The sequence below is a fragment of the Leuciscus leuciscus genome, assembly GCF_965113295.1.
Source record: "Leuciscus leuciscus genome assembly, chromosome: 22".
Taxonomy (NCBI): Eukaryota; Metazoa; Chordata; class Actinopteri; order Cypriniformes; family Leuciscidae; genus Leuciscus; species Leuciscus leuciscus.
The window spans coordinates 23,765,598-23,792,512 of NC_138746.1; the positions used below are offsets into that span (position 1 = coordinate 23,765,598).

Consider the following 26,915-nt stretch of genomic DNA (forward strand, 5'->3'; position numbering starts at 1 on the left):
ACACGCACGCACGCACGCACGCACGCACGCACGCACGCACGCACACACACACACACACGTGTGTGTGTGTGTGTGTAAAAAAAAAAAAACTAAAAAAATATGTTTTGCCGTTATTGGTTATTAGCATAGCTACTGTCTATTAGCCACCACGCGCCCCCTGCTGGCAGCAACTTTGCACACACAGCGCATGCGCCAATCGTCCACGTAATATTTCAGGAAGTAGACGCACCGGTTCACACGTGTGAAGAAGGCAAAACATCGAACCGGATTTTACTATTTTGAAGCTGCGGATGTTTTTTATCTTGTAAGGGAGATGGCACATATTTTGATAAGCACCCTATTGTCCCACTCTCCCGATCCCGAGAGTTTGATAAATAATTTGTGCTGGGCAAGCTCATCACGCCCCGAAATAGAGGAGATTGAAGCTTTAACTGTTTTGATCAAGCAGCTTTCCAATAAATCACAAGAGGAGCGCTTTATTTGTAAGGTGAAGTCAGTTATATGGGATCAATGCATGCCGCTACTGAAAATGATCTCCAGTGCAGAAGATGGAGGTAAGGATTTGCTCAGCTCTGTCTGTGGACTCTTTGCAGTCTGTGTCAGTACCTGTCAGGCTGACGATGTACCTGAGCAGGTAAGTCATGGTCTTCTGCAAGTGCTGATGACGAGAGATGATGGCAACAATGAAACCGGCAGGTTAGACGTAGATGTTGCCATTGAAGTCACTGCAGTGCTGTTATCTAGCATCTCATATGACGGAGACATCATCTCCAGGACTCTATCCTGCACACTTTGCTGTGTCAAAGATCTATCTGACTCCATAGTTTCAAAAATCATAGTGCGGGTCTGATTCACCATACTCAAGTCCTGCCATAAAGAGGCTGAATCAGAGGTCCTACATCAGATATGGGAGGATTTGCTGTCTTGGCATCAGAGAGATCGGACAGAATCAGTGTCAGCTCGGGTTCTGTTGTGTCTCACTGCTCTCTCTGACCACCTCTACTCCCCGGAAACCTCTCAGGACCGGCCAGATCCTAGAAGATCTCAAAGGTTTTTTAGGGCAATTCAGGCCGGATTGACTTGTGGTTTGCAATTTCTGTGATGTCATTTGAGTGACAGGCTGTCCCGCCCTCGTGGCTGTAAACACATCATCAGAGAAAAGAAAATATATTTTGATTATTTGATTCAAATTTCATATTAACTGGCCAACAATCTGAATATTTGTCGGATTATGGAAATTAAATATTTTTTAACTGCATTTTATGTTCAGTTTAATAATTCGATTTTATGCTAATATATATTTAACCTCTCTATTTGTGTCTTATGCTGTTTATTTATCTTTTTTTTTAAAGATTCACGTGATTCGACCTGTACTCAACAGGATTGACGTGCTTGTTGAGACAGCGGCAAAAGATATTCAAGGTTTGTCATGTTTCTTACATGGCAGCACAATATTAGTTTTACTCTAATTTGTCTTAAATCTGTTCCCCGACTCTCTCCATAATCAGGTGGGCTGTTTTCTCCGTCCTGGCTGCTGTGTGTGTATCAGCGCATGTTTCACAGTGAGAACAAGGCAGTAATGAAAGAAGGAGTCAATCACCTGTTAGAGCTGAAAGCACTGCGTCGTTCTGCGTTTGCTTTGGCATTCTCACAGGTATCCATCCATCCTTGAATCTTAAAGGCATAGTTCACCCAAAAATAAAAATTCTTTCATTAATTACTCACTTTCATGTCGTTCCAAAACCGTGAGAAGATCTTCAGAAGATCTTTTTGATGAACTCTGAGAGCTTTCTGTCCTCTCCATTGACAGCTTTGCAACTATGACTTTGATGCTTCAAAAAGTTCATAAAGATATTGTAAAACTAATCCATTTGAATTGAGTGGTTTAGTCAATATTTTCTTAAGAGACTCGATCGCTTTATATGATGAAGATTTATTTTAGTCTTTTATTCACATTTAAACATTGATTAGCGAACATAGAAGCTCAACCATACATGCTTGATGCGCGAGAACAAACCTCATTAGTTCTTGATAAAGCTCAAACGTGCTGCGTAACACGAGAATGAACCTCATTGGTTCTTGCTGAAGCTCAAACGTGCTGCGTAACACGAGAATGAACCTCATTGGTTCTTGCTGAAGCTCAAATGTGCTGCGTAACTCGAGAATTAACCTCATTGGTTCTTGCGGAAGCTCAAACATGATGCGTAACACGAGAATGAACCTCATTGTTTCTCGCATGCCAAATGAACATATTTGAGCTTCCATTTACCACATTCTGATGTGTGATTTGGTGAATGTTTATTTGTCAGTACAAGTCTAAATTCAATCTGTTCATCATATAAAGCGATCATGTCTCTTCAGAAAATTTGGACTAAACCGCTCAATTCATATGGATTAGTTTAATGATCTCTTTATGAACTTTTTGAAGCGTCAAAGTGGTAGTTGTCAATAGAGGAACAGAAAGCTCTCAGATTGCATCAAAAAGATGAAGAAGAATGAAAATCTTACAGGTTTGGAACTGCATGATGGTAATTAATGAAAGAATTTCCTTTTTTTGGTCAACTATCCTTTTAACCCTGTAAAATCTGACTTGAATCTGAATTAATAGTCTGAAAAATCTGTTTTTTGAAATAGAACAGTATAGCATACCTTTAGACACATTTTTTTTAAACTTTAAAAAAAGTTTACATATTGATTTTTTTTCTTTTCTTTTTTTCATATTTGATACATCAGACTTTTACATCAGGCTCATCTAGTATGATATGGGAGAATTTTGAGCTCACACTTGAGAAGGAAAAAAACATTGTGGGGGAAAACATTCAATTCAATGCAATGCATATACTTTCATTAAAAGACTGATGTATCATATTTGACTCGCATTTTAGCATGATTTTGATCAAAATGATGCATGGATAATCATGCAAACCAAAGTTGCTTCAGTCAGTAAAATTCAGTCAATATTCGGTATATATTTAATATATCACTAACAATATAAAATAGGGGTGGAACGGTACACAGAAGTCACGGTTCGGTTCATACCTCGGTTCAGACATCACGGTTGGGTACGAGCTCGGTACAATGGAGGGAAAAGCAAAACAAAAATGCAGAAGGCTTGTGCATGTCTCAGGCTGTACCACCAAAGGAAAATAAATGACTTAAGCCTTGTATTTTTTAAATAAGTTTTATTAATAAAGTAAAGTCATAGAACCAGTTTATTTGTAGTGCACTGACAATAGTTTTATATAATTAGTTTATTAATTAAATTAATAAAAAGACCAAAAGACCTAGAGATATGTTTGGTAATTGTACCTGAATGAATTGAAAATTTATTTGCTACATTTCAGATTAATATATGTTTTCCTTCAAATTTTAATTAACAGTAACTTAAAACACATGGAGTATGTTTTTATGTTTCCACTGTTCGATCGCGCCCGCACCTCACACAGGCGCACACACACACACACACACACACACAAATATAAGTAAACACTTTGCGACTTTTCGATCGTGCCCGCGCCTCTCTCTCTCTCATTCATATATATATGAATATATATAGATTACAGGTGTCCCTAAAGAACCCGCGTATCTAACAGTAGTTCCGCATTACATTAATTAATTTGCACGCGAGTTTTATTTATTTTTATACCGTGTATTCTCCGTGTAAATTTAAGCACCGAATCATGACGCCCGTACCGTTTCAGTTCAATACAAATACATGTACCATTCCACCCCTAAAAGCTACTGGGGTGGACAAACCAGAAAGAATTAAACAATTTATCACTGATATGGAATAAGAAAGCATGATTACAAAGTCTAACATCAGCCTTTTTTGAACTGTCATTATGAAATGTATTATAATGTATAATTATAATTTTACAATAGCTCGAATTAATATGAAATAATGTTATAATATTTTCTAAATACTGTATGCGCTAAACAATGATGTACATTAAAAAAACCCTCCTGATTTAATTTTAATCTAATAGGCTCTATGCACACGGACATTCCCCGCTTCTGATTTGCAGACACACTGAGGGGGCGGGGCATTACGTAAACAACGACAAACGAAATGGCCAATCATTTCGCAAGAACGCGAGTATTTTGCATATGTCTCAGAATGCTTGTCACAACAGTAGTAAACCTTCTTAAAATGTACGTTTTTATTATTTATTTTTTATGTGCCCAAGATTTCTCATAAACAGCTCTGCTATATAACCTACCATCACATTGATAGCCAGTATCCGAACTATAAATATAGGTTGTCCTCACAGTTAAATTGTGATGTCTAGGCACTAAAAAAATCAAACCTGACAGTCTGTATATTGGAGAGACAAATTAATGAGCGTTTTTAATTTTTGTGTTTTATGCACTTACATTTATAAATGTTTTCAATTATTTAAAATATCTTTATGAACTGTCATAAAACGGATTTACTGCTAAAGGCATGAAATTAGGAGAGATCAACTGATCATCTGATCGTTTTTTTCACCTTGCCTGGGAAAACAAGCGGTGTTGCGAGGGCGTCGCTCTCTATTTGGGCGCACTTTTCGCACATCTACATTTTAAATAACGAACGTGAGAACGGCCCCTAAAGCAGCTCAGACGAAGTCGGTTATCGCCGATATGCAATATCATAGCAGCACCAAAGTAGAGTTAACATTAGGCAATTATTTCACAACCTTCATTATATGCACTTCGAAAAATTACCGAGGACCTCAATGGTGGGTCAACCCTGCCTACATCCGCTCTATAAAAGTCCTGCGATAGACAGTAATTCTATAAAGCTAAAAATGTATAAACTATCAATCATATGATAGAAGGTTAGAGGTAGATTGAGCACAAAAGGTTGTTCAGCAAAGTTTTGATAATGTTGATCATTTAGAGGCCTTAGAAACTCGCAAATCAAATATGATACAGTAGGCTTTATAGGTTTAGGATAGTGGGATCTAATGCCTTATGAGATAGTCATAACCCAGAAATATGTCACATTATGCAAGTAAAATAGTTTGTGAAAGCATTTATTGATAATGAATGTTTTTCTGGTTGTCAGTTTGTTATCGGCCCTCTCATGGATGTTCTTGCAGAGAGCGCCCTCTATCACAGGTAATTGTCCCCTGGTGTTAAAATTCATACTAGGTGAAGTTTTATTACATAAAACAATTAGTTTGGTCTCTATCTTTGAATGTTTTTAAGCTGTTTGTTTCCACAGGGCACCACAGCAGAACATCAGAGATTGTCCAGAGCTGGGAGTGAAACTCCAAATCTTTATGGTGAATTTCTTCAGCAGTTTGCCAGAAGAGAACAGAGGTAAAGAGGGTTTTGGTCTCTGTTTTAGGCTATTAAATAAATCCATCAGAAAGAGTTCAGGATATTTTGAGTTGGTCTAAATCCTGCAATTCCACATCCAGAAATAATTGCTGTTATTGTGTTCAGGTTCAGTGTTGCTGCAGCTCATTCAGCGTTTGGGTTCACGGCAATGGTGCGCAGTCCCGCTGCTCTTTCTGTCCCAGGCCCTGTCCTGTCTGTCCCCTTGTCCTTTACTGGGATCTGATGGACTCCACGCGTTCAGGTACAAACTACTAGCTGCTGGAATCATGAAATCCTGCAAATTGGAGAAATATAGAGAGAGTTAAAGGAAAGGTTCTCCCAAAAATGAAAAGTTAGACATCATTTACTCACCCTAATGTCGTTCCAAACCCGGTAGACTTCTGTTCATCTTGGAAACACAAATAAAGATATTTTTTAATGAAACCTGAGAGAGTTCTGGCACTCCATTCAAAGTCTATTCACCCAAAACTCTGATGATTCGAAACCGAAAATCGTACAATAAATACTTGTGAATCAAGAGTTTTAAACCAAGTCTTTTGATAGACACGGCAGACTGTAACAAAAAAAGATGTTTGTAATTCACATGATCTGCTCATAGTATTTTCATGTTTGTGTTTTTTTCAGAGAAGTTCTGCGCTGTACTATGATCACTCACCAGGTTCTTTTGAGAGGAGCTTCACAGTGTTTTCTGCTCCATGCCGCTCTCTGCCTGACAGATGTGGTACTGTACAGTTGCTTTTTTCCTTCAGATCCTTAACACAGTTAAGTCTGATATTAAATAATAGTCAGAATTATCTCTTTAAATGGAGCAGCTTACCTTTAGACAACATTTTTTTATCATATTTGATTGTACATCTGGATTTTATGGCCCTGTAGTATGACACAGTGAGAATATGTAGTTCGCACCTAATTTTTATTTTTATTTAGGCCCAAAGTGAGCAGAAAAAATGCAATTAGGTACAGATGTTGTTATTCATATGTCCAAAATGTAAGATGAAATTCTGGTAGCATTTATGTAAATGTCTTAGTAAGATTATATTTAAATACTTAGTTTTATGCTTAAATTTTCATTGTAGGGGGCAAAACATGTAATGCAATGCAATATAATGATGATTGAGAGATACACATTTCTTAAAAGCCTGTTGAATCATATTTAATACTCACATATTATCATGTGACGTATATAAGTAATGCATTCATGGATAACCTGTGATGCGTGGATAATCAGTTGCTTCAGTCCAGTAAATGTTCATCTTGAAATATTACTAACATTATAAAGTTATCCGCAAGTTATTGTTTACTTTATAAAAATAATTTCACAGCAAAGCATATATTAATATTATAATTATTCTAAAAGTCCTTTTACTTGCTAAAAAGTAAAGTTTGATTATGTTGACAGTTTAGAGGCTTTAGAAATTCTCATATTAAATATAATACTATAAGCTTTATAGGGTTAGTAATAGTTGACTTGTTTTCATCATAAACTCACCCTCACTTTGTTCCAATCCCACATGACTTTCTTTTACCATACAATAGCTGAGGTGAGGCAAACTGACATTTAAATAACCCTGTACATCTTGTGCCTCCACATGTTGAAACATGGCTCATTGCCATTAGTTATGAAACATGCACACAACCTCCTTAATGTCATTTCTTAGCAAAGTCATTTAATAGTTAATTTAATGATCAAACAGAACAGATATCTGAATGATTTTCTTGTTTTGGCAGTCCACTGTGTCTCTAGATGAGGTTTTTGGTTTCCTTGCACATTTTCGAGCTGATGAGAGTCTATGTCGGGGTACAGCACTTTGGGAGGAGGTAAACTCAAAGTCTAACTAAACCTATAAGTCATGCACAAAATGCAAAGTATTTGTATCTTAACTAATATTCACAACGTACTAAAGCTCAAACTTTGCTCCCATCACAGCTGTGTAATTGGCTCCAGACTAATGAAGGCCGTTTTCTTCTGACTGACGGGGATTTAGGCTCTTCTGAACTTTGCACTGCAACTTCAGACTGTAAAGGTGTCTCTATATTCAGCTACGTCCAGCAGCGACTCAAGACCTTTCTCGCAGTTCCAGCCAACTCAGGTGAGAGACAGCACAACATTTTGGCCGAATAGGACATTTCTACATCGACATCCTTTGTCAATCCTGTAACAACATTCCTGTCTATGCTCATTCACACTAAAAGGATGACAACTATAACGATAACGGCACTGAGGAACGATATCCTATCTTCCAGAAAGCCGCTTCTCAGACTCCGTGTGGATGCCCTTCTTGCGCTTGATCGGACATATTCACACAAAATTACGTCAAAAAATGCTGGTCTTGGCGAGTATCCTAGTAAACATAGTCTGTTATATCTTAAGTGAGCAAATTGTTCACCTATAAAACGCAGGTGTAACAGTATTTTGGATCCTTGCAGCTCTTAAAGTGACAGCAGCTTAATAAACCAGTTGCTGTCTTTATTTAATGTTAATCAAACAACAAAGGACACAGAAATTCTCACTCATTGCTCTTCTTGACTGAATAACTTTTGTAACTTTAATAAGGATTAATATATATTTAATTTATACAATGAAGACTATGCATTGCTATTTTACATTTGATTATTCATTTTCTCTACATGAAAATTACTGTTAGACTTACCTGAAAAATATGAAGCTGTGTTTATTTTATTTGTATGTTTGTCTTTGTTCAATTGTATTTGTGCTAATAGTTTTTGCTGTAACAACCTTATTTATTAAGGTTATGGGTCCAAAACAACGAAGACTACAACTAGGCCTATTTTATTTATTTATTACTTTTTTGTGGTGGGGCCAGTAAAACATTATTTTTCAGCGCTGAGCCCTGAAATTACTTTTAATTTCATAATTTTAATAAACTTTTTTTCATTTCAGTGAACAATCCATAAATAAACCCATTGTAATGTCACATTTAGCAATGTCTTTAAAATAGTATGTTGTATATACAGTCAAACCGAAATTTATTCAGACACCTTCAACATTTCTCACATTATCACAGTTTATTCGCTATAGTTTAGAAAATGGAAATAAAATGTGATAAGAACTCAGTTATCAAATCAGTTGATATTTCACTGGTTTTGGCCATCCTTCTGTTAGACTGTCTCACAAATAAATTGTTTAATAGCTGTCAGCTGTTAAATTTAAGTACACAATTAGATAATACCAATTTAGCTCAACCAATTACTAAGCAATGCTTAATTTTGTTCAGTCTGTGGTGTAAAAAGGTCACATTAGCAATTAAAGAAAAAACACTTAAGCAAAACATGGTCAGGTCAAAGTGTCTGAATCATTTTTGGTCCCACATTTTTATACATTTTACTGGTAGTCCACTGGTTGAAGAGTTTTTGGGTATAATATGTCACAGTTTACTTTATTTTGCGATCCTCACTTACATAAATGAACTATATTGTCCTGTACCCACTAGTAAAAAAAAAAATATATATATATATATTCGAGTTTAGGCTGTACGTGAGTATAGTTTCTTCTCTTCTGGCAGATCAAAAAGGAAGTCTACCTGATCCAGCTGAGGCCGAGCTGCTGGCGCGGGCCGTACTGCTTACAGCAGACCTACAGAAGACCAGGAATGAGGAACCTGGTCTAGAACTGCTTCTCCAGCCTCTACTGGATGTCTTACGGAGACTTAGCACTAATGTCTATCTGGTGCTTCACAAGACGGACAAGAGCCTGCAGTTACTCTTGAGCTTGCTGCGGCTGCATCGCAGACGCTCAGATACAGAGCAGGAGAATGGTGTGTGTTGTGTTTGAGAAAAGAAGACAAACATGCTGTGTTTGGACATGCTGAATGGAAGCTAATGTGTTTGGATGTTTGTAGAAGATGTTGTGGCTGTCGCTTTGAAGACGCACATGCTGTCGGTGGGGGATTCAGTGCAGGAGTTTCTGCTGAGGAGGTTGAGTGGGGAACTGAGGGAGGTGAGTGTTTTCACACAGTAACACACAGAATCCTACCGGGAAAAACTAAGCCTGGGTTGTCAAAACTGGTTTATTGCTGATCAAAGGTGGTGTACCAGCACTAATCAGCGGGTCGACCATGTCGAAACCTGTTCCTTCAACCATTTAGACTAGCTGATGACCATCAATTTGAACCACCTAAAACCATGTTAAATAAACTACCATCCTTCTCTCTCTAGTTATGTGATGTGGAGAGGTCTGAACTTTATCTCTCAGTATTAAGGGAGCTGGTTCTCACTTACTCCACTGTTTCGTGGTACGGCTCAAATCTGCAGCAGAACTACATCCCAAAACTCACCACTCACTGCTTGAGGATCCTCAATGAACCTTCTGAACAGGTGCAGCACAAACATATTAACTGTTAAATGTGTTCAACATTGATAACAAAAATAAATGTTTCTTGTACACCAAATCAGCATATAAGAATTTCTGTAGGATCATGTGACACTGAAGACTGGAGTAATGATGCTGAAAATTCAGCTTTGACCTCACAGGAATAAATGACATTTGAAATATGTCACAATATTACTGTTTTTACTGTACTTGTCTTGGTGAGCTTAAGAGACTTCTTTCAAAAACATTAAAAATCTTACCAACCCTAAAATTCTACAGGTTTTTATCCCTAAAATGCTCTTGTGTATATGCTCTATTTCCCTTCACTTTTAAGTCAAATATAAAGTTAGGCTGTCGTTACAGAAATATTTAATTTAGATTCAAGTATTTAGAAGAACCATAAAGTAAGTCGAGCAGCACAACAGTCTTGTTTAATTTTTTTTCAAAGCAGAGATTCTTTCCCAATTCTTTGAGCTAAACCTCAGTTGTGTTGGTTCATTTTTTTCCCAGTATATTTTCCATATATATATTTGTTTCAGTGTAATTTTGGATGTTTTTTGAAGTTAGCTCCTAGTTAGCAAATTAGACGCCTACTAAAACATTTTGTAAGTGGATGGCAATTTCTGATGGAATGAGATCTAAACTGTGTTTTCCCAGAATCCCTCTGTGCCAGGGCAGGTTCAGAGAGCGGTCGGTATGGCCACACTTGCGCTCTTGTGTGATGTGGCTGATCGAGGTGTCCTGAAGTCCCAGTCTGAGGCCATGAGATCACTTTACTCTGACTGACTATTTCTACCCTTCATCATCATCATCATCCCAGCATCTCAACCAGACATTACTGAAGCCCACAACTGCGACAGTCAGGTCTGTTCAAGCTCTAAAACAATTTCGGTAGACCTTTGTAATAAGGCTCCATTTGTAATAAGGCTCCATTTGTAATAAGGCTCCATTTGTAATAAGGCTCCATTTGTTAGTTAAAGGGATAGTGCACCCAAAAATGAAAATTCTGTCATTAATTACTCGCCCTCATGTCGTTCCAAATGCGTAAGACTTTCATTCATCTTCAGAACACAAATAAAGATCTTTTTAATGAAATCTGAGAGCTTTCTGTCCCTCCTTTGACAGCTACTCAACTGACACTTTGACGCTTCAAAAAGTTCATAAAGAGATCATAAAACGAATCCATATGAATTGAGCCGTTTAGTCCAAATTTTCTGAAGCGACATGATCGCTTTATATGATGAACAGATTGAATTTAGGCTTTTATTGGAGGGACATGGAGGGACAGAAAGCTCAGATTTCATCAAAAAGATCTGTTCTGAAGATGAACAAAAGTCTTACGGGTTTAGAACTGCATGTGGGTGAGCAATTAATGACAGCATTTTCATTTTTGGGTGAACTTACCAATTTTACATTACATTACACACTACATTGGTTAACATAAACTAACAATGAAAAATAAGCATTTATTAACCTCAGTTAATATCAACATTTACCAAAACATTATTAAAATTAAATTGTATCTAATATTATGAACTACCAATGAAGATTTGTTATTTTTATTAACTAACCTTAACAAAGAGTGTTGCTCATTGTTAATGTTAGGTAATGCTAACTAGGATTTAACTAATGGGAACTTTTTGTAAAGTGTTACCAAAACATCTTAAATAAGCTACCTACTTATATCATGGCTGCTGTGGGTCTTCAATGAAAAGTTCACCCAAAAATTTCAATTCTATCATAATCTTCCACATCCATATGGAGGAGAACTTTTATCAAAGTATGTTTTTCTGAGGAGGATTATCACTTATTCATTTATGAATGTGTGTTTACTCCAGTCATCCAGAAGATGGCCTCTTGCTGAAGGACTGGGGGCGAATTGTGGCCCAGTTTATTGGAGATCAGTGGACGTGTCTGAGTTTCCTGCAGAAGTCTACTGGGACCGTCCGGGCTCCTGAAGCTCCTGAGGTCCTGAGGGCTGCGGTGGACGCTCTGGCATTATTGCCTGGCCATCTCGTTCTCCCGGTGCTGGACTTCATGGCATCAGTCCTGCCACAGGTGGGGAAGCAAAAGAGAAGGACATAGACTGTACTCTTGAATTAAATTAAAAGGTTTCTTTTTGTGTTCAGTGCCAAGTTAAAAAGGTGAAAAATCTATATTTACAAGAGACAAATAACAACAATACAAATAACAACCTAAGATAGGAAGGCGAGCATGAGAGGTACCAAACAAAATAAATAAATGAAACTCATCTAACTAGTTTTATCAACTAAACTGACAATTAAATAAAATGTAGAACAGAAAAGTCTTCAGCGTGAAACGCCCTAACTAAACTATTCTAAATATTAAAATAAACAAAACAAACAGGGGTGTGGCACTCTCTCCTAAACCTAGTGTGTCTAATACAACGGGACGTTCCTGTGTGGTGCACAATGAATGTTGCACGACTTGCTTACCTACTCGCTCCTCTTCAGCCTTCACACAACGTGACGACTTGAGAAGAGAGAAACTTGCACTTTATTTTACAGGAAGTGTTCTACACTGGGTAATGTAAGGTAATTACATGGGTTACAGGGATAGTTCATCCAAAAATGTAAATTGTGTCATGATTTACTCACCTTCAAGTTGTTCCAAACCTTTATGAATTTCTTTCTTCTGCTGAACACAAAAGAATATATTTTAAAGAATGTCGGTAACCAAACAGTTGATGGGCCCTATTGACTTCCATAGTATTCTTTCCCCCATACTATGGAGGTCAGTGGGGGGCCCCTCAACTGTTTGGTTACCGACATTGCTCAAAATATGTTCTTTTGTGTTAAAAAAGAAATTCATACAGGTTTGGAACAACTTGAGTGTGAGTAAATGATGGCAGAATTTTCATTTTTGGGTGACCTATCCCTTTAAGGTTAGGTTTAGGGGTAGGTTCAGAGTTAGTACCTAGTTATTTTAGTTACTATAATAAGTACATAGTATGAACATTTGGAACAGGACTTAAAGTGCTACCGACAGAACATACACAACTGGACACTTTACATCCACATATACATGATAACATAGAATGCATCGGGCAAGTACTGTAAAGGAACACATAATAAACTCTAGCAACAGCATGTAATCACAAAAACACAGATTCGCGCTAACAAGGTGTGTTCAAGATGGCAGCAGTCAAACAAATCTAGCAAAAAGCTTCCGGGACAGAGGAGATACGGGTATTTAAACGGGTACGGTAAAAGGTGATTTGCAACGTGAACCGGGCCGTCAACTTCTGTGATGAAAAATGACAAGCTGTTCGTCCATTGGAATCTGAAACACAAACCAGATGAACTCCTCAGTGTACTTTAGAGTACGTTACAATTATCATTTCAGATTTAAAGCGCAACAAATACATATTCTACTGTTATCTAAGTAGTCTTCCTTAAAGTCAACTGATAATCTTAGTTGAGGTTTCTTGTGCCAAACAAGTGTCAGTAACATTATAACAACACCAGGAATTTCAGGGAATTTTACAATTGTAGAAATATGATTTTCTGTTGGTAAAAAAAGAATATATGTGTGTATATTATTTTTCTGTGCCTTTTTACGGACAGGTTATGTTGTTGTGATGCGTGTTTAGTTCATGGGTGTATTTTCACCAGCAGATGGTGCAGTGTGAAGAATCTCTGTGCGTCGAGGCCGTATGTGCATCATGGAAGGTGGTTCAGGCTCTGAGCACAAACCCTCATGACTTCTGGTCCACACTGCAGGGATTCGTGCGCTTAGCTTTTGACCATGAGCTTCTGCAGCTCACAGAGGAACAGAACCCCAGCATCACGGCCTGCATACAACAGGTCAGGGAAAGATCTACAAGCACTTCGCCTTCTCCCTTTACATCCACAACATATTTTGATCAAAAATATATATAGCTAGTGTATATAATAAAAGCTTTCTGGTTTTTGACAGATTTTGAGTGAGCTCATGGAGTTGGCTCAGGTCCGATCAGGGGTGTTTAATGTTCTGATCCAGCATTGTTGTGAGACGTGGCTTCCAGCAGAGGGTGTCCAGTCAGACGCTGTGTTCAGTACGGCTCTCTTACACCTCAACATCCTGACTGAGGCCTGTGTGTACGGCCCGGTGTTCAGAAGAGACCAAAGGTCAATTTGAACAACATTAAGAAAGATATTCAAATAGTAAAATGTTTATATTAATATTTAAATAAATACAGAATAAATATTTTGAAAAAATACTAAACTCTATATATACTGTGTATGTATATATATATATATATATATACGCACCAACAGACTTTTTATATATATATATATATATATATAAAAAGTCTGTTGGTGCATCAGTGACTACTTATAGAACCTGTCAATCATGACGTTACACCGTTTTTATAGCATCGCGTAATTAACTAAAAACAAGCTTATTTAAAAAACAGACACTTGAACTTACATCAGCGTGATAAAAAAAACTACAGTAAATGACAGAAACCACCTTTGGAAAAAAGATATTTGAAGTGTAATTGAATTGTTTAGTTGGTCTCACGGGGGAGAATAACACGGGGAGGCGGGGCTTATGACCTTTACTAGGACCAGTCACCGGGGCGATCGAGACGTTTTGATCGTCAGTTCTAAAAGACCTGCTTTAATTTGTCATTGCACTAACGTAAAATGGTGTGTGAAATATTTATTGTCAGATGATGAATAAACTTGATGAAAAACATACAATTAGTTTGATAGTTTGTGTACAATATTTGTCTTAAATCAATCAAACAATTAGATGATCAGTTGATCCCTCCTAATTTCATTGCATTTATTTAGCAGTAAATCCGTTTTATGACAGTTGATAAAGATATTTTAAATAATTGAAAAAATGTAGAAATGTAAGTGCATAAAACAAAAATTGAAACGCTCATAAATGTGTCGTTCCAATATAGTCATTCTGTCTGGTGTTTTTTATTCCTAGACAACATAATTCTACTGTGAGGACAACCTATATTTATAAAATACAAGGCTTAAGTAATTTATTTTCCTTTGGTGGTACAGCCTGAGACATGCACAAGCCTTCTGCATTTTTGTTTTGCTTTTCCCTCCATTGTACAGAGCTCGTACCCAACCGTGATGTCTGAACCGAGGTATGAACCGAACCGTGACTTCTGTGTACCGTTCCACCCCTATATATATATATATATATATATATATATATATATATATATATATATATAGTAACAAAGTTTGTAAGTTACAAAAGTTGCACAATATATCGAAATATCGCAAATGTATATGCATATCGCAACGGCTTGCAATAACTGGGGTCATGAGCAATAGACCAAAAATCACTCACTGCTCTTTGCTGCATAACTTTTGTAGCTTTAATAAGAATCAGTATACTATATAGCCGATATTTAATTCATAGAGTGAAAACTAAGCCGTGTTTTATTTTTAAATTTGATTATTCAGTTTCTGCTGTTAAATAAACCTAATGTAGGATAACCTGAAACCCTAAACCCCGTAGTTTACACTGATGTTAAAATAACACTTATACTTATGCTACAGTAAAACACTGATGTTCACTTTCAGAAGTTGTTGGGATGTTTTCTTGTCACAAAAAGAATGTGAAACACGTATGTAGGTTATACCATTTTGAATATATTTTAAAGATCATTTAAATTAATTTTACACACTTTAAGCATTATCGTATCGAATATCGCATTTTCTTTCGATATCATGCAGCCGTAGTATTTGTCTTTTTATAATACCCATATCTTTTTATATAATATTTTATATTAATCTATTTGACTGCTCTAATACATACGCATATGTGCATAAATAAATCAATAAATATATATATATATATACACACACTATTCTTTTTTTATTCATTTATTTTCCTTTATTCTCTTGCTTTCAGGCTTGTTCAGGAGGTTCAAAGCTATGTTGAGCAATTTGGTGATACTTGTGCAGCAAACACAGCTGTCAGCAGGTAAACCACAACACTAGCTGTTTGTAATGTAAGATAGTTGTCACTTTTGATACACTAGTGAGTAATGTTTCATTAAAGCATTCCATAATTGTGAAGAAATGTTGTGGTATGCACATTTTAGAGGTTGGCATCATTGACTAAGCATGACTTTTATAAATAGACTGTGGTTCAAAACTACTTGAATTAAATATATTCATTGTACTTTTCCTCATACAGTAGCATGTCAAATACTTTGATGCTGATTTACATTTATTATTCTGAATCTCATTTCCAGTGATAACAGAGACGATCAGTTTCCTCGAGTGTGTGCTTTGGCTTTTCTCTGCCGCTTGAATCCATCTAATCGTCTCCACCAGCGTCTGATGGAAGAGCTCGTGCAACGATTACTGAGGAAGGTTTGTGTTCAGTTCTTAACTACAGCTCTTACTGGAAATTGGGTGTTCAATTCTTAAAGAAAACACTTCCTGAAAACAATGAGTGTGTGTTTGATTCTGTTCTGTTCTTCTCATGGTTATTGCATGTGTTTATGATTAAAGTTCCCTCCTGTTTCTCTTTTCCTTCCCTCAGGATGCCGAGATTTCAAAATCCAAAGTACGTTACTATAGCAACTCCATCCAGCACAGAGTGAAGAACCGTGTGTGGCAGACGCTGCTGCTGCTACTGCATAAACTCAGACTGGTTAGATCTCTACACACACGCACATGCATATTAATACACTTGGATTTCAAGGATTTTGGCCGATACCAATTTGATAACAACCTCACAAAGTAATATTAACATTCAGTCATTTCTACTAAACATTACTCGATTAAATCTAGTGGATGTATAACAAGCCTACATAGTTAGACGGGCACAATGAAGAAAAAATATGAATTAATTAAATATTCTATAATGACGACTTATATATATATATATATATATATATATATATATATATATATATATATAAGGCTGTTATTTGTAATAGAGTGCAACAGTTGGGTTCCGGAAATACTTTTTCTATTCATTTTCTCCATAGGGAAACTGATTTTTAACAATAACTTATAAACCATTAAAGACAGCCTTACTGGATTGTAGTTCTCAGCCGTAAAGCCATAAAATACACAGTCTTGTACCGAAAGTTTTTATTTTTTTGCTTCAAATCGAAGTTTGTAAAGTTATGATTCACCTCATGGCTGATTGGCTTGGTTCATGGCTTATAATACTTTATCAAAAACTTTTTTTTAAATCCCTATGGGAAAAATGAATGAAAAAAATTCTTCCGGAACCAGCGCTGCTGAAAGAGTGGGCGAGCACTAATGCAGTCTATACTAAATAAAACAATCTTGCTATTTTTGTTTTGTTTGTAATCTTCTTTTTTTCTTTTTCTTTTTTTTTTTTACAAACATGAGATGCAATCTAAATTATATTTTTTCCTCACACATGCCAATAGCAGATGAAATAAGATCAGATTTTGTATATATATTTGAATTAGATTTTTTAATGTATAGATATATATGATGTATAGATCATGTATGTGTGTGTGTATATATATATATATATATATATATATATATAATGCAATTTATTTTATATAAATTATTAAACCTTTTTTTTAAAAATCAAACCATTTTCTATTCACACACACACACACACACACACACACACACACACACACACACACACACACACACACACACACACACACACACACACACACACACACACACACACACACACACACACACACACACACACACACACACACACACACACACACACATATACATATACATATACATATACATATATATGTATGTATATATATATATGTGTACATATATGTATATATATATATGTGTGTGTGTAGAAGAAATGTAAAAAAATTATATGTGTGTGTTTGTAAAAAAAATTAAATTCAGTTTTTCCATATGAAAATTAGTTACGTTTTTCTAGCAGGTAAGACTTATATAGTCACTTTAATAGTGTACTTTGTTATCTGCTACAGGAGTTTGTGTCGGACTGTGTGTTGAGTCACGTGTGTGAGGCCGGGTTCTGCAGTAACCAAGCATCCGTCAAGTACCTGATCGAATGGACCCTGATCCTGATCCTCCATCTGAACCCGTCTCGCATCCAGAACCTGTGGAACTGTTTCAGTCTGGTGAGTCTGAACTTATTAACTCACAAACCTCAATCTACAAACAGGTGCAACACATACGCAACAAAACCAGGCTTGAATGCTTCTCATTCCAAGTTCTGCGGTAGAAAAAAAGAACTAGATTAAACTCGGACAGGAGGAAGTATTTTAACACCTAAAATGTTACACACAGCAGCTTGAGTTATGTAGATATGTCTATTTACTGGTAAATAATTTGTTTTGCAGGAGCATGAGAAGACAAGAACAAGCATTTGCACTTTTTTCTCTGTCCTCGTGCACCTGAACGTCCTCTTCCCGAAACTGCAAGATAAGGTGCAGTTTTTATCATTTTAATCTAATTTCTTCCTCTGCGAACAGGAAGAAATCAACATTTATTTGTGTTTTCTCTCAGGAGGTGCAGTGGCGTAGAGCGGTGGAGGTGAGCCTGCAGTGGTGTTTCAGTCATAACTTCAGCGTTCGTCTCTATGCCCTGCTCGCCCTTAAGAGGGTGTGGGAGCTGGAGGACGCCCGTGCCCTGGAGGAAAACCTGGGTGAGAAAAGATTCACTCATTAACCCTGTAAAGCGCACTTCATCTTATTTGATTCGGGAATTTCTAAGGCCTCTAAATTGTCGACATGATCAACTTTGAAAAATGCCTTCTGATGTCTAATTGATAGTTTATGCTTTTTTAGCAAGCAAAAGGCCTTTTAATAGAACTGTAAAAATGTCCCCCTTCAGGCCGTGGTAAATCGGAAATCTTTACTGATTTTTGTTTAGTAAATTTAAGAACTTTAATATTTCAAGATGAACACTTATTGGACTGAAGCTATTTAGGTTTAATTGATTATCCATACATAATTTTTTTTAGAAAGATCATATTAAATTGTGGCCTTCAGGCTTTCAATGAATGTATATTTGTCAGTCATCATATGTTTTCCCCCCACAATAAAAACTACAGAGCTTTGATCAGAAAAATCTAACGCATATTATTGGGAGATACAGAGTGACAACAGATATTTATAACCATTTTATGTAAGTAGTCTGCTATACTGTGATACAGATCTCATTAATTTACATTAAAGGTGCTCTAAACGATGTTGGGTGATGTCACTTGTTGTTCGAAGTATTGTCAAACAAAACAGAGGCTAGCTTGATTTCCCCCCCCCCCCCTTCCGTGCTTCCTGAAACAGTCATGAACCATTTAGAAAAAACAAACTGGATTTACCCACCTGTCCAGCAAAAACAGAGCCACCTGAATGTCGGATTGGAAGCCCTTCTGCCGGCGGAGTTCTCGCCACCTTTTGAATGCTTTTCCGATGTAAATTCAGGACTTCACTGTTCCTTTTCCCTCTTCTTTGTTATTTGTTCATCGGAAAGTCGTCTCTTTGGTCGTGTGTCGGCCATATCAAAATTCTCAAGAATATACATTTGTAACGTTAGTCGTTGTCGTTGTCTAGGACATCTCTTCTCTAGCTAACTTCCCTCTACATGCTTCTCTCTCCTCCACTCCCCACACGTGCATGCGAACTAACCCCCAAACCCCCACCCCCAAATCATTCTAGTCTGTTATTGGCTGGAACACTGTTTGTTATGTTTCGTGGTCCAGGCTGGGCCAGTTTGTTTTTCTTGCCGTTTGTGGAGCCTGGGCTGTCTACAGAGACCGTGTTTTTTTTTACAGTGTGTTCAGGGGACAGGCAGCTAGCGGATGGTGAGGAGATGTTTGCTGTATGTGACAAAAAATGTTTTAGCCTAAAAAACGCGTGACATCGCTTAGAGGACCTTTAAGTCTATCAGAATTTTTTATCAGCAAGTGCACCAAATTACATATTTTTTTGCTCAGTTTGGGCCTCTGAATAAAACTAGTGTTTTTTCCTCCTTTAAAGGGATACTCCACCGAAAAATGAAAATTCTGTCATCATATACTCACTCTCATGTTGTTTCAAACCTGTATGAATTTCTTTCTTCTGCTGAACAGAAAGGAAGATATTTAGAAGAATGTCAGTAACCAGACAGTTTTAGATACCATTGACTTCCATAGTATTTTTTTTTTCCTACTATGGAAGTCAATGGGATCTAAAACTGTCTGGTTACCTACATTCTTCTAAATATCTTCCTTTCTGTTCAGCAGAAGAAAGAAATTCATACAGTTTTGAAACAACATGAGGGTGAGTATATATGATGACAGAATTTTAATTTTTCGGTGGAGTATCCCTTTAATATGAACTCCATATCTGCTTTACAGGGTTTAATAGACCTGTGAATGCGATCCTAAATTATAGCGACAAATTTTGGGACTGGTTTTTCTTAGATTCTCAGAAGAAACCTGGAGATACCAGAGACTTGTAAAACTTTTTTTTTTTTTTTTTTTTTCACAGAAATGCAATGAAAAATTGGTCTAGAATCCAGGAGCATTTCTTCTTCAGTGCTTTCCACCCAATCAGGGATTACAGTGTTGAGGTGAGATCTCTCTCTCACACACACACACACACACACACACGGTTTTGCTATCTTTGTGGGGACTCTCCATAGGTGTAATGATTTTTATACTGTACAAACTGTATATTCTATTCCTTTACACACACACACACCTTTTTTTCCTATTGTCTGTGTATAATGTCATTTGTTCTGACCTGTCATAATCCATCAGCATCACGTTCTCTGCTTCTCCAGACAATATTCCAGACCTTTCCCAGTCTCTCAGAGTTGTCAGAAGATGAGTGGCTTCCACTGTGGAAATTTGAGAGTTTTGTTGTCTTCCCGATGTGCGCCGCCCTGCCTTTGAAGAACCGTGTGAGGGATCTCTGTGAACTCCAGCCTGGTGACTGGATCCAGCAGGACAAAGGTAATCACCACATGAGGGCAGCAGAGAGCAGGAACCTCACCACACTTATAAAAACCATGAGAATCTTCAGCTATTTCCCTGGTTTCAATCAGTGTGAGGGATACGGTCTTGTCAGCTCTAATGTTCAGTGTTTTACAGCACCAGCTAATTTGTTAGAAGAAGAGTGAAATCATTACATTACAAGCACACATGTTATATGTCTGATAGGTGTTTTGGAGCAGGACGAGCGCTGGGCAGAAGTTCAGAAGAAAATCACCCCGTGGAAGATGAGCGTCCAGGAGCAGGAGCCTGAGCTCATGGCCCAGCAGAGGGCAGCACGCCTGGGCAAACTCACCAGCAACCTCCTGGTGGTCGCATCACTCATCGACAAGCCCACCAATCTGGGCGGTAAGACAAATAGACAAAATGAATGATAGTAATATTATATAGGAGAAGGGATCAATAAAATTGTTTATGATGGCTAAACCCTAGAAAACATCTGATCATATCGATGTGGATGTTTGAACGAGCTCAGCAATTCAGCACTCCAGTGAAGGCATATTTAATATAGCACTTTATACAATAGATTGCTTTAAAACAAGCAGCTTTACTGTATTGAATATAAAACAGTGTCATGTAGTCATGGATTGGACTATGCAATTTCTGTTTCTGTCTGTAATATATATATATATATATATATATATATATATACACATATATACACTAGTGCTGGGCAACGATTAATCGCGATTGATCGCATCCAAAATAAGTCTGTGTTTACATAATTTTTGTGTGTATACTGTGTATAATTATTTTGTAAATACACACATATGCATGTATATATTTAAGAAAAATGTGTTATTTATATAAATTTTAGATGACACTTTGACTTAAACATATCTAAATGCTTTCCAAATTAAAACTATCTAATTCGCATACATATTATCTTTTAGAAAAAAATGTCCATAGGTGAAAATGCTCCTGGAAATCAATTTAAGGTGGCAAATATCGCCCCTTAATAAAAATGTTAATTTCTGTCACTTCTTTGAACTGACCACTGCATAGAATATGAAAAATATGAATTTCTTTGTGAGTCTGCTGTCAACAACAGGCCTAAACCAGCCATGGTACCAGTACAAAAATACAATCAGTAAAATATCATCTAATTATTATCAACAAAACTATATTGAAATTTCGCCCCTAATGTACGGTATTAATTATGATTTCTTCAGGTCTTAAAAAGGTCTTAGCCCTAAATTGGACTCTAAAAAGTGTGCAGCAACCCTGGATTAATCGTGATTAATCATTGCCCAGAACTAATATATACCTAAAGAAAATAGTGATTAGTGATATAGATATAAATGCAGATCCCACTGTTTTTATTAAATAAAATGAAATACGAGTTTTTGCTCTAGTTTTATGCATATAGGTGTTCCCTAAAATTTGATTCAACAAGAAATAGTGCAATATATTATCACCTTTCTTGCAGTACCACAATATATCAAATTGTGATGCATATCATATCACCAGATTCCTGGCGAAACATAGCCCTATTATTGAGTGCATCCTGTTATGGTCTTCATTGTCTTTGCTGTGACAGATGCTAGTGTGTCTCACACTGTTTTCATTCTGTTTGATCTTTGTTGTTTTCTGAATGTCATCATTGCAACTATAACAGAGACATTCAACACACACATCTTCCCTTCTGAATCAACCAACAAATCTGTTTTAACACAAGCTCATCAAAAAAGGCTCATTCATCACATTCAAACATTCTGCACAAGCCAACTATTGTTTGTTTGATAGGCATATGGTTTTCATTCATGCTTTATCTCAGTCACATTCTATGAATAAATATCAGCGCTCAGTTGCCTTCAATAAGACTGATAAAAGAACCACAGATGAATATGAATGTCTGTATCATATAATATATGTGAAATGTTTTATTTTATGTGTTTTTGAAAGAAATCTCTTATGCTCACCAAGACTGCATTTATTTGTTTGATCAAAAATACTGTAAATTTAAAATCATTACAATTGTGTTCTATTTTACTATATTTTAGAATGTTTTTTTTTTCATGTGATCAAAGCTGATTTTTCAGCATCATTACTTCAGTCTTCAGTGTCACATGATTCTTCATAAATCATTCTAATATTCTGATTTGATGTTGAAAACAGTTGTGCTGCTTTTTTCCCCCCTCTAAAGATTATTTGATGAATAAAAAGTCAAGATAACAGCATTTATTTGAAATATGAAATATAAAAATATCTATCTATCTAGACGTGTTACTATTAAGATTATCAGAGGACTAAACCGCAAGTGTTTGTGTGTCTTTTCCAGGTCTGTGCAGGACGTGTGAGATCTTTGGGGCCAAAGCTCTGGTTCTGGACAGTTTGCGACACATTAATGATAAACAGTTCCAGGCGCTCAGTGTGTCTTCAGAGTTGTGGCTGCCAATGCTTGAGGTGTGTTTTTATTTCTGGCCAGATATAGATTCTTTATTTGTATAGAGTATCAATTCTGTTCAGTTTATTTTGCAGCCTTTTTGACAAATATATCAGTTGCTCAAAACTAATCCAAACTGCAAAAATTGTGTGGTTTTTTTTTTCAAAATCAATTGTTTCCACAATTGTGGTACTAGGGGTGCAGAAATTACACACTGCAGCTTTAAAGAAATAGTTATATTTTCATATTTCCTCTAAGTGTGAGTTGAAACAAGCCTAGAGATGTTATTCTTCATAATCATGCATTACATCAGCCAAATATGTACCACACAAAACCATCAGAAGCTCGGTTTTGTGGGGTGAAATGTAGAAAATGAGCATTCTGTTGATTGAATCTGTCATGATTAATGAAGCTGTTCAGAAATCTCAAGTTATCTGCCTTCATTTTCCAGGTGAAGCCCGCCGAGTTGTCAGATTACCTGCAGCTGAAGAAGAGAGAGGGATATTGGGTAATAGGTGTAGAGCAGACATCCAACAGCCAGAGTTTACAAGATTACACGTTTCCTGAGAGAAGCCTCCTTTTACTCGGGTAAACCAACACCTCCAACTCACCACCCAAATGCTGTCTATATGCAGTGGCCCCAAAAAGTGTTTGTACATCTCAGCCACACTCAAAAATATATGAATGTTCAATCATATTAGCAAATGTCCTAGCAGAGTAGCTACAGAAATGTTTGACAACCACATTTTAAGTTTTTACATTTTGTTATGTAATGCAAATATATTTATAAATTTTTAAGGATCAGTGACCCTAATAATTATTTGATGACTTTGATAAAAAAGGATGCGTCTTTTAAAAATGTAGCTTAAACGTACATTATGTAACTTTTTTCAATCCTTCTTCCAAAACATATTTTTTGTCTTACCCTAATTCACTATGGTAAGCCTATAAGTGTTTGTTTTAGACAGGTCGGGATGGTTTTCGCTGGAAATTGCGTACATAGGCCACTCGCCTGTGCATGTCTAGTCATATCTGTAAGTAGAGAAAAGATGCTATGTGGGAGTGACATAGGTTTGTGCATTATACCCGCCCGCGCTCTCAGATCACTTGGACGTGGCTGTGTACAAGAGGTAACAACGATATAAATACTGTTCGTTTTCTCACACAAACCGCTCGTTTCGTGTCTTAGGCCATCAATGTGTACTTACGATGTGGAATTGTTTAATTTGGACGACGGGGAATTGTTTTAATTTGGACTCTGTGCATGCTCTTTGAGGTGGTGACCATAGACCTGCATTATATGACTGACAGACAAGAACGGTTTGACCTAAAAAGATCAAAATTGAAACTACTGCGGAAAAAGACACCTACATCTTGGATGCCCTTGAGGTAAGCTAAAACATATCAAAATTTAATTTCAAAGTGAACTATCCCTTTAAGTGAACATTAAGCCGTAAAACACTTAGAAAACAATTGAATAAAACAAGGATGTAAAAAGTAACCTAAAAAAATTTAAATAAATAAATATAAATAAATATGTATAAAAAAAAAAAAAAAAATAAAAAAAAAAATATATATATATATATATATATATATATATATATATATATATATATATACAGCGGGGAAAATAAGTATTGAACACGTCATCATTTTTCTCAGTAAATATATTTCCAAAGGTGCTTTTGGGGATATTTAATTTAATTTTATCAATCAATAAATTCCTCTTGAAACAAACTTTGTTGTATTATTTTAATTTAATACTGTGAAGCTGCTTTGATACAATCTGTATTGTGAAAAGCGCTATACAAATAAACTTGCCTTGACTATTGACATGAAATTTTCACCAGATGTTGGTAACAACCTAAGTAAGCCATACATACAAAGAAACAAACAAAAATAAGTTCAGAAATTAAGTTATGTGTAATAATGTGAAATGACACAGGGAAAAAGTATTGAACACATGAAGAAAGGGAGGCGCAAAAAGGCATGGGAAGCCAAGACAACTGCTGAAAACTTACAGTAATTAAAAAGCAATCCAGCCCCCTGTCAGTGGAAATTAATAACAGCTGGTTCAGTCCCAAATGATGGCCTACAAAAAGGTGTCATTGCCAAGGTGTCACACAAGACACATCTCATGATGGGTAAAAGCAAAGAGCTGTCTCAAGACCTTCGCAACCTAATTGTTGCAAAACATAATGATGAACGCACGCACGCACGCACGCACGCACACAAATATAAGTAAACACTTTGCTACTTTTCGATCGCGCCCACGAATATATATATTCCAGCATTGCAATCTTTACATCGCAGCCTGCTTCAGAGCTAAGGCGGGGCTACAGATTAGGTGTCCCTAAAGAACCCGCGTATCTAACAATAGTTCCGCATTACATTAATTAATTTGCACGCGTATGGCAAGCCGTTTTAACATTTAATCATTTTAACCGACTAGTCTCTATTTTCATGATACTAGTACTTATTTTTTAGATACTAGTATCTATTCCATTAAGTACTAGTACTTATTTCATTAGCTACTAGTGCTTATTCTTTAGGTACTAGTGCCTATTCTTTAGATACTAGTGCTTATTCTTTAGGTACTAGTACTTATTCAATAGATACTAGTACTTATTCATTAGATACTAGTACTTATTAAATAGATACTAGTACTTATTCATTAGATACTAGTACTTATTCATTAGCTACTAGTGCTTATTCTTTAGGTACTAGTGCCTATTCTTTAGATACTTGTGCTTATTCTTTAGGTACTAGTGCCTATTCTTTAGATACTAGTGCTTATTCTTTAGGTACTAGTGCCTATTCTTTAGCTACTAGTGCTTATTCATTAGCTACTAGTGCTTATTCTTTAGGTACTAGTGCCTATTCTTTAGATACTAGTGCTTATTCTTTAGGTACTAGTGCCTATTCGTTAGCTACTAGTGCTTATTCATTAGCTACTAGTGCTTATTCTTTAGGTACTAGTGCCTATTCTTTAGATACTAGTACTTATTCATTAGCTACTAGTGCTTATTCTTTAGGTACTAGTGCCTATTCTTTAGATACTAGTGCTTATTCTTTAGGTACTAGTGCCTATTCTTTAGATACTAGTGCTTATTCTTTAGGTACTAGTACTTATTCAATAGATACTAGTACTTATTCATTAGATACTAGTACTTATTCATTAGATACTAGTACCTATTAAATAGATACTAGTACTTATTCATTAGATACTAGTACTTATTCATTAGATACTAGTTCTTATTTATTAGATACTAGTACTTATTCATTAGTTACTAGTACTTATTATTAGATACTAGTACTTATTCATTAGATACTAGTACCTATTAAATATACTAGTACTTATTCATTAGATACTAGTACTTATTCCAATAGTGACTAGTAACTATTATTTTGTTACTAGTAACAAATATTTTTTTTTTGCCATTGACTTCTATGGGGATCTGTCATTCAGATATCAACTATTCAGTTCTGACTAGTATGTATTCCAATTGTGACTAGTACATATATATTAGATACTAGTAGTTATTAGGTACTAGTACTTATTTTTTAGATACTAGTACCTATTACTAGATACTAGTATGTATTCAATAAATACTAGTACTGAATCATTAGATACTAGTACCTCTTAAATAGATACTAGTACCTATTAAATAGATACTAGTACTTATTCATTAGATACTAGTACTTATTCAATAGATACTAGTACTTATTCATTAGATACTAGTACTTATTCATTAGATACTAGTACTTATTCATTAGATACTAGTACTTATTCATTAGATACTAGTACCTATTAATTAGATACTAGTACTTATAAATTAGCTACTAGTACTTATTGAATAGATACTAGTAACTATTTATTAGATACTAGTATTTATTCCAAATGTTACT

The 26,915-nt window shown here is 36.0% G+C and overlaps 1 protein-coding gene and 1 pseudogene across 2 annotated transcripts in view; both read left to right on the forward strand.

Moving 5' to 3' along the window:
* Positions 1 to 548: 548 nt before the first annotated feature.
* Positions 549 to 24,059, forward strand: LOC309486866 (putative methyltransferase TARBP1; the record flags this gene model as incomplete). Its single annotated transcript, XM_082154333.1, has 28 exons — positions 549 to 634; positions 1,271 to 1,422; positions 1,509 to 1,654; positions 5,051 to 5,103; positions 5,210 to 5,307; positions 5,434 to 5,569; positions 5,953 to 6,049; positions 7,057 to 7,146; positions 7,256 to 7,418; positions 8,853 to 9,104; positions 9,189 to 9,286; positions 9,505 to 9,663; positions 10,316 to 10,443; positions 11,497 to 11,716; positions 13,297 to 13,485; positions 13,598 to 13,788; positions 15,551 to 15,622; positions 15,897 to 16,017; positions 16,190 to 16,300; positions 17,610 to 17,762; positions 17,985 to 18,071; positions 18,151 to 18,289; positions 19,982 to 20,081; positions 20,115 to 20,196; positions 20,410 to 20,581; positions 20,789 to 20,968; positions 22,902 to 23,026; positions 23,458 to 24,059. 28 exons carry the CDS (start codon positions 549 to 551, stop codon positions 23,596 to 23,598), a joined length of 3,741 nt encoding a protein of 1,246 aa, XP_082010459.1. The 3' UTR covers positions 23,599 to 24,059.
* The window catches only part of LOC309486868 (5-hydroxytryptamine receptor 1D-like), a 5,689-nt pseudogene continuing 2,754 nt past the window's right edge, over positions 23,981 to 26,915 (forward strand). The window contains exon 1 of the transcript in view: positions 23,981 to 24,001. The product of the transcript in view is annotated as a 5-hydroxytryptamine receptor 1D-like (transcript). The remainder of the gene's footprint in view (positions 24,002 to 26,915) is intronic.